At 41.8% G+C, this 14,148-nt stretch overlaps 1 protein-coding gene across 4 annotated transcripts in view; it reads right to left on the bottom strand.

Annotated features, from left to right (window-relative positions):
• Positions 1-2,670: 2,670 nt before the first annotated feature.
• HMGA2 (high mobility group AT-hook 2) overlaps positions 2,671-14,148 on the bottom strand; it is a 130,373-nt gene continuing 118,895 nt past the window's right edge. For all 4 annotated transcript variants that reach the window (XM_081129191.1, XM_081129192.1, XM_081129193.1 and 1 more), the window contains one exon: positions 2,671-2,842. In XM_081129191.1, the coding sequence (XP_080985317.1) occupies positions 2,795-2,842 (48 nt within the window). In that variant the 3' untranslated portion in view covers positions 2,671-2,794. The remainder of the gene's footprint in view (positions 2,843-14,148) is intronic.

Below are 14,148 nucleotides of genomic sequence, written 5' to 3' on the forward strand. Positions count from 1 at the left end.
ACAGCAACTCTACATGAAGAACAAAGAATAAAGTTAGAAGACACGCGGAGGAACAGGGAGAAAGTCAACTGCAGTTAAACGTCTTGATACTTTTCTCCTGCAAATATGCAGAAATGGTAGAAAAGTTAAATGTCCAGTCTTACTTAGCCGAGACCAACAACAGCAAAGAACAGTCCTATAAAATTTATCTCCCACAAAAATAAACTATATATATAAAAATTTTATGATGTTCTTACTGTTCCATTGGCCACAAGCTTTTTTTTTTTTCAGTATGAAAAATGAGGTATACTGGGGCTTAAGAGGTAGTAGTGTGTTTTGATTGTACAAAGTAGAGGAAATAAAACAGTAACTTCATCAGAGATGGAAATTGCTCGGTTTCCGAGTTTGGCCAACATGAGCAACTGTGTCAGTTTTATGAGCTGGCCAATGAGGTTCCAGAAAGACCCGACCAAAGACATGGAACGGGACTGTTATTTTTATGAGCCACTGTTTATTTGCTTATTTAATGCACAGTTAACAGTGATGTTGAGTTTTAATTCTCTCCATAGCTCCTTTGGCGATTCACAACAGTGAGCCATCTGCCAGCCTGAGAGAGGTATGTGGTCTTTGAAGCTACCTCCCTGAAGCGGCTGGGAGAGAGATGGTTTTGAGTTTCATTTGGCCTCAGAACTAAAAGCCTCACTGACACATGCCCTCATGAGAAACTACCTCCTGGCCCAGTTGATAATACCATGTTAAAAAGTCAGCACACTTACTAGAAGAGAAAAGAATAAAAACTCTACATAAGAAGCGCTTAAAATAAATCTGGCTGAGACATATTACAAAAGTCACATTTGTGTAAAATACATGAAAATCTTTGTCAAGCATTTTCTCATATTCAACTAATCTTAAAAACACCTATTTCTGATTGCATCGCAGAAGCCGAGCTTGTTGCCTCTCACCTACAAAGCTTCAAGTTTCTTTGAAGGTCGGCTTTCTTTAATTTATTTATTTGCAAAAGTATGTAAAAAATGTGTTCCTCTCTAGCAAACGTCTTTTACAAAAATAGTTTTGACTAAGGGGTAGCTGCAGTTTGAACTACGTCAAACGTTGACAAAAATGAAGGCTGCAAGTAAGAAGTTCACTCCTTTTGAAGTTTGGAGGTAGGTCTTTGCAACTCAATTAGTCCATTTCCTTAAACAATTCATCTGAGGTACAAACTTGGAGGGTGATATTTAAACATTACAGTCAAATTCTGTGTGATGTGTAGTGCGATTGAGGAAAATGATCCTTAAGAACCTAGGAGCGACTTGGTTAAAAAAAAAAACAACTATTCAAGTTAATGTAGAAATCTAGCAGAGAAGCTGAAACAAGTATTTGCAAAATTTTAATTAAAAAAAAAAAACACCATAGAAAAATACATAGCCATGCTGAAACACAGTAAGGAGACTGCTTTGTTAACTGTAGTTTAGGTGTACAAAAAGAACCGCCATTCGCAGAACCTACCCAGTAAGGTTTTTTTTCTTTCTTGCATTGTTTGTGTATAGCAGCATGTAAAAAGTACTAGACTGTAAATTAATTGTAACATTCAGAGGTAGTATTGAGTAGTGGGGATATATTGCATCTCTGGCTAAAAGTGCAGTTTGAATGAAGAGACGGTGAGCTGAAGCCAAAGAAAGGCGCCTCAGTCAGCCATCCTATGTCAAAACGTGTTATGTGAAGTAACACATAAGCTTAGTTTGAGGTAAGTGGTATTTAGGTCTTTCACCGGAAACTGATACACATGGAAAGAGACAGACAGAGAGAGAGACAGAGAGATTGCTTTTTTTGATTTTTAAATTGTAGCATAACTATAGCAAAAGAAATTTAGATTTCGCTCCTCCTACCTCATAATTCCGGTGAGTTCATCATGCATTGTTCTTGTACCTTTTCATTAAATTACAAAGAAGGTGATTTTACTTGTCTAGGTTCCTTAAATGCGTTGAGGGTTGACAAGTGGGATTTATTGCTAAATGGCGTTTGGCTCTGTAGGAAGTAGATTCTACCCGGACGAGTGTTTTTCCTGAAAGAGTGCGACGGGTACGTGTATGCCTCCTACTGATATGTGTGATATCCATAAATATAGGAGGTGGCGACACTTGTTTGCTTACTTCCCTTTTTGAAAAATGAGCATAACCTTTTCTGGCCTGTTAGCTGAATGAAAGGATACATCAGCATTTCGTCTCGTTTAGAAATAAAAGTTAAAAATCATCAAGTAAGTGTCTACAAGATTATACGAAAAAGAGAGAAGTCGTATCTATTCCTATCTTTGGTGTCCTACACAGAAGCTTCACTACGCGAGCGGGTTGGGTGGCGTTGGAGGCGGACAGTGTCACACACTGCGCCTGTCCTACGTGAATGCCCAGCGTCACGGGGGTGACACGATTCTGGTTTGTATGCAGTGCAGTGATCGACTAAACCTGATTCAGTTTTCCTCACCCACCCACTCCTGCTTATCAGATCAACAAACTATTAGTAGGTTAAGAAAAAAGAAAACAGTAATTAAATGTTGCATTGTTAAATTGTGTCCCCTGTGTTTACAGCAGTTTTTCACTAAACCTGGGACTGTGAAGGGATTACAAAGAAGGTGATTAATATAGTCCTTTTTAAGGTTATGTGATTTCTCCCCCCGCCCCGCCCCGCCCCCGCCCCGCCCCGCCCCGCCCCAGATGAAAGTGGAAAGACCATGGCAATAGAGAGTAAGTGGTCACTGCAGTGTCTTCTCCCTTCAAAAGATCCAACTGCTGCTGAGGTAGAAATCAAACGTGGGCGCCCCCTAGTCTTCTTCTGCAGACTCTTGTGAGGATGTCTCTTCAGTCTCCTCCTGGAACACACAAAGGGCACAAGCGTTAGGCCCACCGTGCGGGCTGTTCGCACAGGCAATCCAGAGGTGACCCGCGTCCACAGCGCGCTGTGCTTGCTTCTGAGGTGCGTGACTGGCAAGCACCTCGTCCCCGGGGCTTCTGAAACTGTAATTGAGGGATCAAGGTGGTGTTTTTCCCCAGAGCAGTCATTAGCCACTGTTGACTTAAGGCTTGACACCATGGAGGCCGGTCAGCAAATTCCATTGCTTGCAGTCCGGAGAATGTCAGGCCCATGTGCGCTTACTCACCAATTAGAGGAAAAGAGAAATGGGTCAATTTTTTTCCCGATAGCATGTCACTCATCAGTTTTAAAAACCGGCGTACAAGTAAGAAAACGAAAGTTCAGGAGATAACTTACTTAGGGCAAAAATATACGTGTCCTTCAGATATTGGTAATCATAGCTGATACTTTTATGGTGACTATGAGTAGCTTTTAGGGAATATCTGCTATTATTCCCATTTTACAGGTGAGGAAATCGAGGAGCAACAAGTAATAAACCCAAAGTTACAGGGTGAGTAGGGCCAGGATTTGGGCGGAGTCAGACGAGCACCAGAACCTGTGTGTGACCACAAAGGCCCCGCCACCAGGCAGAGGCAACGCGGCGCACAAGGGAGCCTGATCTCAGGCGGCAAGAGCCGACTCCTAACTTCCTCTCTAAATCGGGTTCCTTGGTCTCATGTGCATTCAAGCACATTTTAAGACAATGACCAAAGTTTGGCCTCACTGCTCAATCTCAATGCTAAATCCACATTTACCGAACATTTAACGCCGGGCTGGCCAAGCAGAGAAAATCTAATATATATGTTTTTGCAGGGCCTCTTCTTTATGTTAATCTAATTCCTACTTCTCTCTTCCTTTTTCTGATTCCTTGTGGTTCTGGAATTTGTTGGAGTCTCTGCAAGCTGGCTTGAGCCGCACAGTTCTCTTCCCCTTTGCTTATTTTACAAATGTGCAGTACCTCTCAGGACATGGGTGGTAAAGCGGAGACAATAAACATTTCTGATAAAAGCGTCGTTAGTGAGAGGATGATTTTTATCAAATGCTGCACACTGTCTCATAAGACGGCATGTGAAAAAGATCTGGGAGAAGAGGTAAACATTTACCCCGGCAGCAAACTGAGCCCCTTTAAGAATGGCCAGCTTAAAACAGCTTATAACAGTCTTCATACTTTAATAGATTTGATTTTCCACATGGCTTCATTTTGTCTGGGTGGCTAACTGACACAATTTATACCTCTCTTCCTTTCCCAGGTCACTACAGTACACCATTCAGTAACGCATGCCTTAAAGCTTGTCTGCATTATATGACCAAACTTCCATTCATTAGTGTTTGAAACACTTCAGCTGTGAAGGAGCTCCTAAATGCTACCATGTGTGACGCTTTTGCGTAAAAGCAGCAAACGGGAGGAAAAAAGCCCACACGAACGGGCGGGCACTCACATGAATGCGCACGCACGCACACACACCCCCCTACACACTCACAAACTATCCTGGGCTTTAATCGCAGGCCGCTGCTTACGGCAAACCCTTTGCCAAAGGTTTCACACATTCTTCCCCCAAAGACTCAGAGAGCTGTAAATCCTGGGAACAAACACGCCTACAAATGAATGGATCACAGCTTAGAAAATATAACCACGGCAGCATCGAGCCACGAGATCTCACACCAGTTTTGTTTAGTCTGCTTTGGGTTATGTGGGAAATGTGGGCCGTATGAAGCTACCTCCCCTCCACTCTCAAACCCCAAACTTCGCGCTTCATATATTTAAGCAGCGGGTTTATACCTCTTGATAGGCACCAGGCCACGACCCTGAGATTCTCTACGGAGTCCTGGCCACAGAGGGGATGCACCATGATCAAAGCCACGGACAGACGAGAGAGAGACGAGCCACGGCTCGGCTGCCCTGTGGCCTTCTCTTTTCACTTAATATTTAAGTTCCAGAAAGTCACTAAGCTGTTTGGCAGATACACTCTTCATCCGTCCCCAAATGACTCACTTCTCATTATGGACAGGAGGTGTGGACTTAGGTTATTACTCTGAAACAGGCCACAGCGTAAAAGCTGGCGGGTATATTTTATTCCTTCTTCTCAATGGTTGATCAATTAATAGAACTCAGTCAAGCTGGAAAACCTCCTGGATCTCGCTGTAATTATTCCACTTCCAACGGCTCGGTTTTTCTGTACTATCTGGAAACCAAAGTACTTCCAAATCTGGAAGGAAATAGAATTTTCAGGCCATGAACTTACAGAGACCTTGTAGTAGATGGAATGTGATCAGCGTTCAAAACATTCCCAGAAACTTTGTTTAATCTGAGCTCTTGAAGCTCCTGATATGTAAGTGGTTTATTCAAACCCCTTAGACACAACTCAGCTAAAAACGATGGTCAGTCTCACTGTTTCCTTAACGGTTCTTAACACAACACAGACAGTTGTTTTATTTAGGTATCTTTCCACTGACCTTGAAATTCTTCTACTCATAGTTGTGAGAGTACTGGGTACAGTCTCAGAGGGCGGGGGCGCACACTCCATTGACCTTTGGGAAGGAACGTGGCTCTCACATGCTCAAAAGGGTGGTTTTCTCAAAAGGCTAGTTAGAGGCGAGCAAGCTCGTCTTTGCACAGCCCTGACTGGCCACTCTCCACGGGACAGCATGGCTGCCAAGCGATGACGCTGGCAGGGCGTGAGGCACTTCTCACCTCTGCAGGCCTCACCTTTCCAGGGACTTGGTTGCTGAGACAAAAGTGTGCATGTCATTAAAAGAAGAAAAACCCTCCCCGTCAGACAGAAAGTGGGAAACCCGCCCTGCCTGCCCTGCGCCCTGGCTGCGCAGACTTCACAGGGGGCTCTCCTGTGGTGCAGACAGCGGACAGAAACCGGGGGTGCAGGGGACAAGCAGCTGGCTCTGATGTCCCCAAAGACTCTTATTCCCAGAGCAGAGTAGTAATTAGCAGAGTAGTTATCAGATTCAGTCCCCTTCATGGACTTAGAAGACATTCTTGCTTATTGTAGACAATAGCTTGCACCTTGAGATACTGACTGAAATGCTTCACGCTTGCCACATAAGCCAAAGGACCTTGGAGCTTGTGTAGCCCTTAAAGAGTAGCATTGACTCAATAAGGAGATTGAAATGTTGTAGCCAAGAATTATATACATTTCATTAGGGGCTAGTCACGGAGGTGGGAAGGCCAAACAGCAGCAGTCTGGTCAAGAAGGCTTCGTCCTGGAATGTAGGATAAAAGGACTTTTCAAAGTGCAAGTGCACAGTGACATTTTTGTGAGCTCTAGCCACTCAGGGCTCTAAATACTGAACAGCTCCCCACCATTCACGCACTTATTTTACAAAGACAACTGAGGCTGCGCCATACCGAGGTGAAACATGGGGGGTTTTTTGGCAGGAAAGGAAAGTGGGCAGAGTTGGAGAACTATATTTTTATTATGACTATTGGAAAATTGCACTCATTTTGCCTTAGTTTTTCTTTTGTAAATGAAAAAAAAGGGGGGGAATTTAATAAATGTAACTCTTTCATTGCTTTGGTTAAGTTTGGACAAAAGCCCACTACAACCTAGAAATGTGGTTGGCACATATCTCCATTCTTTTCATTTGGTTCGCCAGAATGCACGTGGCATATACTTTGGGTACACGTCCACTGATTAACTCAAAGGAGAAGACAGTCCAATATCCAACCCTATCCCCTAATGCTTGATGGAGTTTTAAGATGTCTGAAGAGTTGAATCCTAGATCTCAGCAGACAGACATGGGTAAGGGTGTGCGCTGGAGGAATGCTCAGAGTTTAAGGCAAGAGCTAAAGCTTTGGGTTTAATTTTCACCTGCAGACTAAACAGCAGGTCTGCAATGCAAGCCGCCAGTGGATTCTTAATAGAACCAAGAAATGGAAATATTCTCCCTGCAAACTGGAGCAGTTGTGTCACCATGAAGTCCCTCTGTGTGTAGAGTAAGGAGTTCGTGTTGGCTTTAATCAGTCCTTCTTTTTCCCCCTTGATTGCAAAGAACTCTGCAACTCTTACCATAAAATGTTGCAGGCTAAAAACACACTTGTAATTTAGGTTATTCTTGCCCCAAACCCTACAAAAATCTGGTAATATAGAAAGAGTAGTTATGGTTTTATGACATATTCCTTTTGTCATATTAATAGGTTTGATTCCTTAAGGACTTGGAGTGACACATTTAGGAGATTTTCATGTTCACAACTATCTTGAGCCAGTGCTCTCAGGACAGAAATAATGGGCTCTCGTCGGCAGCAATAACCAGAAACCAACAGCCATTCCGCCCCCTCCCACAAGACCACAAAGCCAAGTTTTTCTATTTCTCTGTCAGATAGTTTAACTTTGAATGGATTGGGACTGTTTAACTTAATGGAAAGTGACTACCTCCTCCAACTAGGAAAACTTTATATCAGGTTTTCACATATTAAATGGAACATATATAAACCATAGAATCTGGCAAGTGCAAGGGATTCTGGTGGAAATGCTAGAAGGCAAATCTGTTTTTCAAAAGGAGACCTAAGTACTTGGGATGTTTATGGCATTTGTATCTCATCTTGTCTTTATTTTAGCTTTATGCATATAAAAATATACAAGTATCAGGACTATTGTGCATGTGGTACCATCAGCTTAATACAGTCAATTGAAATATCTTATTGGGGGGTGCTTAAATAAAGAAGGCAGATTCTAGATGTGACTGACCAGAGCACCAACTCTGGGATGAACGGGTTGTCTAACTCACGTCTTACTCCTGCTGTGTGAGACCGGTAGTGACAATACCCATCTACCTGCCACGCAGGGTGTGAGAAAAAATGGGACAAACAAATGGGAAATCTTTGAAAAAAAAGTAAAAATCTTACAGGACTATAATTTGGAACTGTGATTATTAATTACAGTTATTCATTCTGTGTTTCTTTTTTTACCTGTGACTCAATAATAGATTTTTTGGGAAAGAAAAAAACAAAAGATTAAACAATGCCTCCAAAACAAACAAACAAAAAACAAATAAGACATCTTAGGTTTCTAAAATGCCCTTCTGTTTGTGTCTTTTGTGCCCTCAATCAGCGTTCCATCATTGAAAATATGGCCAACAGCCCGGCTGGGGGTGGCTCAGCGGCTGAGCATCAACCCAGGACCCAGGAGATTGGGGTTCGATTCCCGGCGGGGCACATGCCCGGGTTGCGGGCTCAATCAATGACTCTCTTCATCATTGATGTTTCTCTCTCTCTCTCCCTCTCCTTTCCTCTCTCTGAAATCAATAAAGATACATTTAAAAAAAAAAATCACCTGAAGGGAATCACATTTTTTTCAGAGCGGGAAATCATTTTATGTCTACACTAATTGCAAGTTTCAGGATCCTATAAGTCAGTCATGATTTCTGAGATTACGAGCTTCATCAACTTCCCATGTCAGTTCTAATTCTTACTGAAGGAGCCTCATGTATAAAAAATAGCTAAAGGTATATATAGCAAAAGGGTTTTTGCATGAAGGAAGCACTCAGAAGAAGGAAATTTATTTCAACAGTTCCAAAACTTTTGAGGGATATTCTTGTTTTTGTGCAAAGTAGTTTTATGGTTATGGTGAAGGCTGCTTACTGGTTATATGCCAGATGTGTTTATTGATGAACAGACTAGGAGAAACCTTTTCTCTTTGTGTATATAACTTTGCATGACTTGTATGTGTTGCCAGGGAACAGAACACTCCTGGATGTTAATCCTTATTGCACCAATCGTTTGTCATTACCCTAGGACTTTTGATCACAATAGTGAGTCAACAGGTAATTATTTAATGGACACCTGAGTGTCCAACAAACATTTCCTGCACATAAAGGAATATCCTGGATAAAGCAACATAATTGCATTCAAAGATTAAGGATTTTCTTTGAAGGATCATGTTTTAAAGCCAGTTATTGTAATTCATATTAATTTGGGTCAGCAAATTTGGCTGATAATAAGAAAGTTTACATATTTAATAATTGCTTTATGTCCAACCCACATCAGAATGCAGAGAAAAAGCAGGCAGACATTGCCATTTTATTTATTTTTTATTTTTAGTCTAACCCACAGACTTCACCACACCATGAAAAACAATTATACTTTTAAAAACTATATGAAATCTGTCAAGTCCAAGAACACTAATTTTTTCCTTTTGGAGTTTTATCTGCTGCCCTGAACTGAGTGATGTTCTTTCCCTTCCATTAGAAGTTGATGTCATCCCTACAAGACATCCCGGCCAACAAACAGCTAGATTCATCTTGCCGATATTCCTCTTACAACTGCTAGCTAATTACTTCATATGTTTATAGTTAATAATCGTTCTGCTATGTTCCCCTGCCCTCCCGCTGTGGTGTTATACCCTTCAGCTACTTTACTGTAGGGTTAAATGTTCCTTGGTTTCTACTTTTCTCTCTCCCTCTCCCTTGACCTTTGCAATGTCAAGGGTCAGGGGTGGAATCAAAAAGTGTTTCCTATACAACAAAACGGTGCCACTCGGGGCAGACTTTGATATAATTCTTCATGTTTTACCAGTTGGTACCAAACATTTACTGGCCCACAAAATGCTTTACCAGCTTGAAAGACCATGAGGAGGAAAATAAATCAGTGCTCTTTATGACTGAGGCAGTGTAAATCACTAGGCTCCCTGAGTGCGCAGAGACTGACCATTTGCAAGTCTGATTTATTATGAACTATTTACTGCGCTGACCAAGGTGCCATGTAAAAGATGAGTGTTACAGCGAGAACGCTCTCCCCTTCTCCGCCTCCTTCCTTCTGCGTGTCTAGACTAAAAGCCCCCAGTAAAAATGCCTTCTTTGAGAACAAGATGCTGACTGCAATTCATCAACTTGCTTGTCCCAAAATGAAATCTCTCATTTTGCTCCAAACAATGTTTAGGTTGTCTGAAATATAAACATCCTTAAAACTGCCCTTGAAGTCTCTGTAAAAACATTCAATTTAAAAAAATTTTTTTGGAAGGGGAGAAAAAAAAATCTGATAACCAAGGCTTCCTGAGATTTCTCCTCCCTGACACACATCGCCCGCAGGAGATGTTACTTGCAGGTAAAAACTCTATTTCAAAACAGATAGCTTTGTTCCCAGTCTCTCAGAAACCAAAAACCTGCCAGCTCTCTCACTGGGAGATTGAAAGGAGTGGGTTTCTACTTGTCTTAACTGCTGGAGGTGTAGCTTACCAGGGCTGTACCACAATGAAGAAATTGGGTGGAAAGGAGGGATAACTGTTGGGATTTTAAAAGCCTGTTTTTACCCTTTGGGTAGGGCTACAGTGAGGGGAAAAAAGTCTGAATTATATATAAGGACTCAATTCTAATCTTAGTTTAAGGCATTAAAAGGGGGAAATCAAGAAACAGTAAGATATCTGATAAACCAGCAAAACCTTGTTAGAAGTCTAAGACGGAGTGAGATGTATTCTTATGTATTATTATTTTTTAAATCCTTACCAGAGGATATGTTTTTCATTGATTCCAGAGAGAGAGGAAGGGAGAGGGAGCGGGAGAGAAACATCGATGTGAGAGGAGCAATCGGCTGTCTCCCGTATGCGCCCTGACCAGGGATCCGACCACAACCCGTATATGTGCGCTGACCGGGAATCACACCAACGACCCTTTGGTGCAGGGGAAGACACTCCAATGACCTGAGCCACTCGGCCAGGGCGAGACGTATTCTTATCAAAATAACTCGGGAAACAAAGCTGCCTCAATCAATGAGGATAACCTGGTACTTTTATGGTGTTTTAAAAATTAAAACAGTGACAGCAACAGAACCTACCGCTATTTCCTACTAAAGTTAAAAATGTAACCCATGGGGCTGAGAATTCAACCGCTTCAAATTGTTAAAAACTAGGAAATTAGCTAACTTTTGTTGATTGCCTATTTTGTCACTTTAAATAAAAACAAGAATACAGTAGAGTTCCCTAGTGAACTTTTGTTTCCAACTGGTTTTGGAATTTTAAAAAAGTTAATGTGAATATTACAGATTATTCCCTTTATATCTATAAGAGACTCTAACTTTCCCATTAGGATTGTGAGACACACTGGGTGTTTGCAGCTGATGGCAGCTGGTGGATTGTCCAATCACAACCCCTCCCAGTAGGGTTCCCCTTAAACTTCTATTCCTCCCTGGACACATGTACTTATATACACAAACACAAGTATCTAAATTTTGAGATTTGTTATAATCCTGAATTTGTCTCCTCAGAGTGGATTTTGTCACTTTGTATTCCAGTTTCAGGATATAGCAATCCTGAAGCTCAGAGATTTCCAAATTTGACAGATTTACGATCCTCCTCAATAGAGCCTTTGTAATTCTAGATACATGTGACATGCGGGGAAAGTGACTCTGACTGCTTGAGTCCTAATGATGGGATGTAGCAATTACAGTTAAAAAACACCCTTATTTTAAAACAAGCAATAAAAACACTTGCAGTAAAAAGGATAGCAGTTTTAAACTAATTAGAATTCTAAAATTTTCAAGAATATACACCTCTGGAAATTAAAAAAAAACCCTGGCATCCAAAAATAAGTCAGAACATAACAGCACTCTCTCTCAAAATGTTCTTGAGAGTAAGGAAAGAGGTGTTATTTTCCCATTTCATAGGTGGATACGTAGGGCACACAGAGATTAATCTGCCCAGGGATGAGGCTAGAAAGCAAAGCCTGGGCCTCCTTACACACCTCTGAGCCTTTTCCTTTAGATGTAAAATGTATAATTGTGCTGAAATCTTTACCACCTAACAACAGGATCTACATGTAACCCCTTAAAGTACTGTTGATGGAGGAAGGATATGAGCCTGAGGTAATCCAGACTGCCACATGGAAAAGCCATCTGGGAGGGTATTTTGAAAGAAACAGATGAAAAAGGAAGAGATTCTTTTGAATGTAGTGTAAAATTTACATTATCCTCCATGAACTTCCCTGTAGTCCCGGTGTTTATATAATTCATCACTGTGTCCTTAGGCGATGTAGATTAAGAAGCCCAATGAGCTCATGCTATTTTTTTTTTCTGTTTCTGAGTCTGAACTCTCCTTTCAAGGGCAAATCTGGAGCTGGGTCTGTGAGGCAGCCAGACTGATCAGTGAAGACCAAGCCCATCCATCTGTGGCTTCCTGGATATTCCGGATTGCCTTGGGAAAATTTTTTGATTTCACTTATATCATTTCTTGGTGTTATTCCTGCCCAATCTGCAATCAGTTCCAGCAATCTCCACATGTGGTCTATTTGTTTCTGCCTCTCTACTTCTGAACAGTCATTCATCTCATCTATAAGGTCTTCCTTTCTTTCCCCCAATCTGTCTCCATCTTCCCGTTTGCAGCTAAACAACAAATCAAAGCTCTTCCAGGAATCATCTCCTGAATGATCCCCTTGTGTCATTCTGTATCCTCCATATACCTCATAAACGTTGATATTCTGTGTTTCAGATGTTCAAACCTCTTGTCATGTGTGTTCACTGAGCACCGTCACCCCTGGCTGCACATTAGGATCACTTGGGGCGTTCGTAACAAATGCTGATGTTTGAGTCTCCCGACCAAATAATCAGAATCACGGAAGGGTGGGGCCATTGGCATGTAGGTAAATATTTAACGACTTCCTCTCCAGGGAAAATAAGTCCAGATTTGTAGTATTTGTCAATTTTCACGGTGTAAATATTTCCAACATAGTGGATTTCAAACTACCTACTTGACATTGCTGAACGTAGATATGGAAAAGATGCTCACAACCGGCTCGCAACAGCCAGTTCTAGCACATGCCACACACCACCTGGTGTATATACTTGAGATACATGTGCCATGTATATGGTGATATATAAATGTATACGGCATATACATGGTGATATTTGTAATAACCACTTAGATATACATGGTCACTCACACACACACACACACATACCCCCCATATACATAGTCCTCCTTATCTGTGGTTTTGCTTTCTGTGGTTTCAGTTATCTGCAGTCAACCTTGGCCCTAATATATTAAGTGGAAAATTTCAGAAATAATAAGTTTTAGATTGTGTGCTGTTCTGAGCAGCATGGTGAATCTCACACTGTCCCACTCCATCCCGCCTGGGGCGTGACTGGGACGTGAATCGCCCCTTTGTCCGGAATACCCCCCCCCCCACCCCCGTTAGTCACTTAGCAGCCACCTACATAATCAGATTGGTTGTCAGAGGTTGAGAGAGAACGCATTCACATAACTTTTATTATAATAAATTGTTATAATCGTTGTATTTATAATTAGTTATTATTAATTTCTTACTGTGCCTAATTTATAAGTTAAAACTATCATGGGTGTGTACGTGTAGGAGGAAACATAGTACAGGTATATGTAGGGTTCAGTGCTACCCACAGTTTCAGGCGCCCACTGGGGGTCTCGGTACGCATTCCCTGCGGATGAGGGGGACCTACTGTGTGTGTGTGTGTGTGCACGTGTGTAATCACCAGGTTATTCTAATTCCAGAGCCAAGGTTACGAACCTCCGAACTAGATGGCACATTTCTCAGCTAAGGGGCTGTGCTGCTGTTTGCCGCTGCTTCCCCGCAACGCCGCGAAGAGGGACCCGAACAGTGCGGCTAACAGCCCGCGTAAGGGGGCGAATCTGCTGTTCACAGGCTCCCATGCAACCGTGAGCACCGCAGGATCCTTTGACTCAAATGCAGAATCACAAATTCACTTCCTCTTGATTTTCTTATTGATGAAGGGTGAGAGGCTCAAAATATTTGAGATGTCCTACTTAAAATGTCAAGTGCTTGTTTCGATTTCATTTTGTTCAATATCGCATACAAACGCTCAAACGTTGGGTATTTCTTTTCAGAGCCTCCTACCACTCTCAGTTTTTAGGTATGGGAGCAGCCGTGAGAATGATTTTTGTCATGGTAACCATAGTAGCTCTGCTTTTATTTTAAAGCACATCTGTAATTATTTGGATACATATTTTCTGCATGCTTGCACATGTTTAGAAGCTTCAATTCTCTTCCAAGCAGCATTTTTAGGAAACAGTAAACACATAATATTGTGGTTGATTTTTCCCAGGCAAGGTGACAATGTCCCAAGAGAACAGAGTGCAGGTACTTTTTTTGAGACTCTAGGGAAAAGAGCCCACAGATTTTTTTTTGTCCTTACCTGACGATATGTTTATCGATGAGAGAGAGAGGGAGAGAGGAACACTGATAGGTTGCCTCCCTTATGTGCTCTGATTTGGGGATCAAACCTACAACCTAGGTTATGGGCCCTGACCATGAATCAAACTTGCCACCTTTTGG

Source organism: Miniopterus schreibersii, assembly GCF_964146895.1.
Source record: "Miniopterus schreibersii genome assembly, chromosome: 2".
Taxonomy (NCBI): domain Eukaryota; kingdom Metazoa; phylum Chordata; class Mammalia; order Chiroptera; family Miniopteridae; genus Miniopterus; species Miniopterus schreibersii.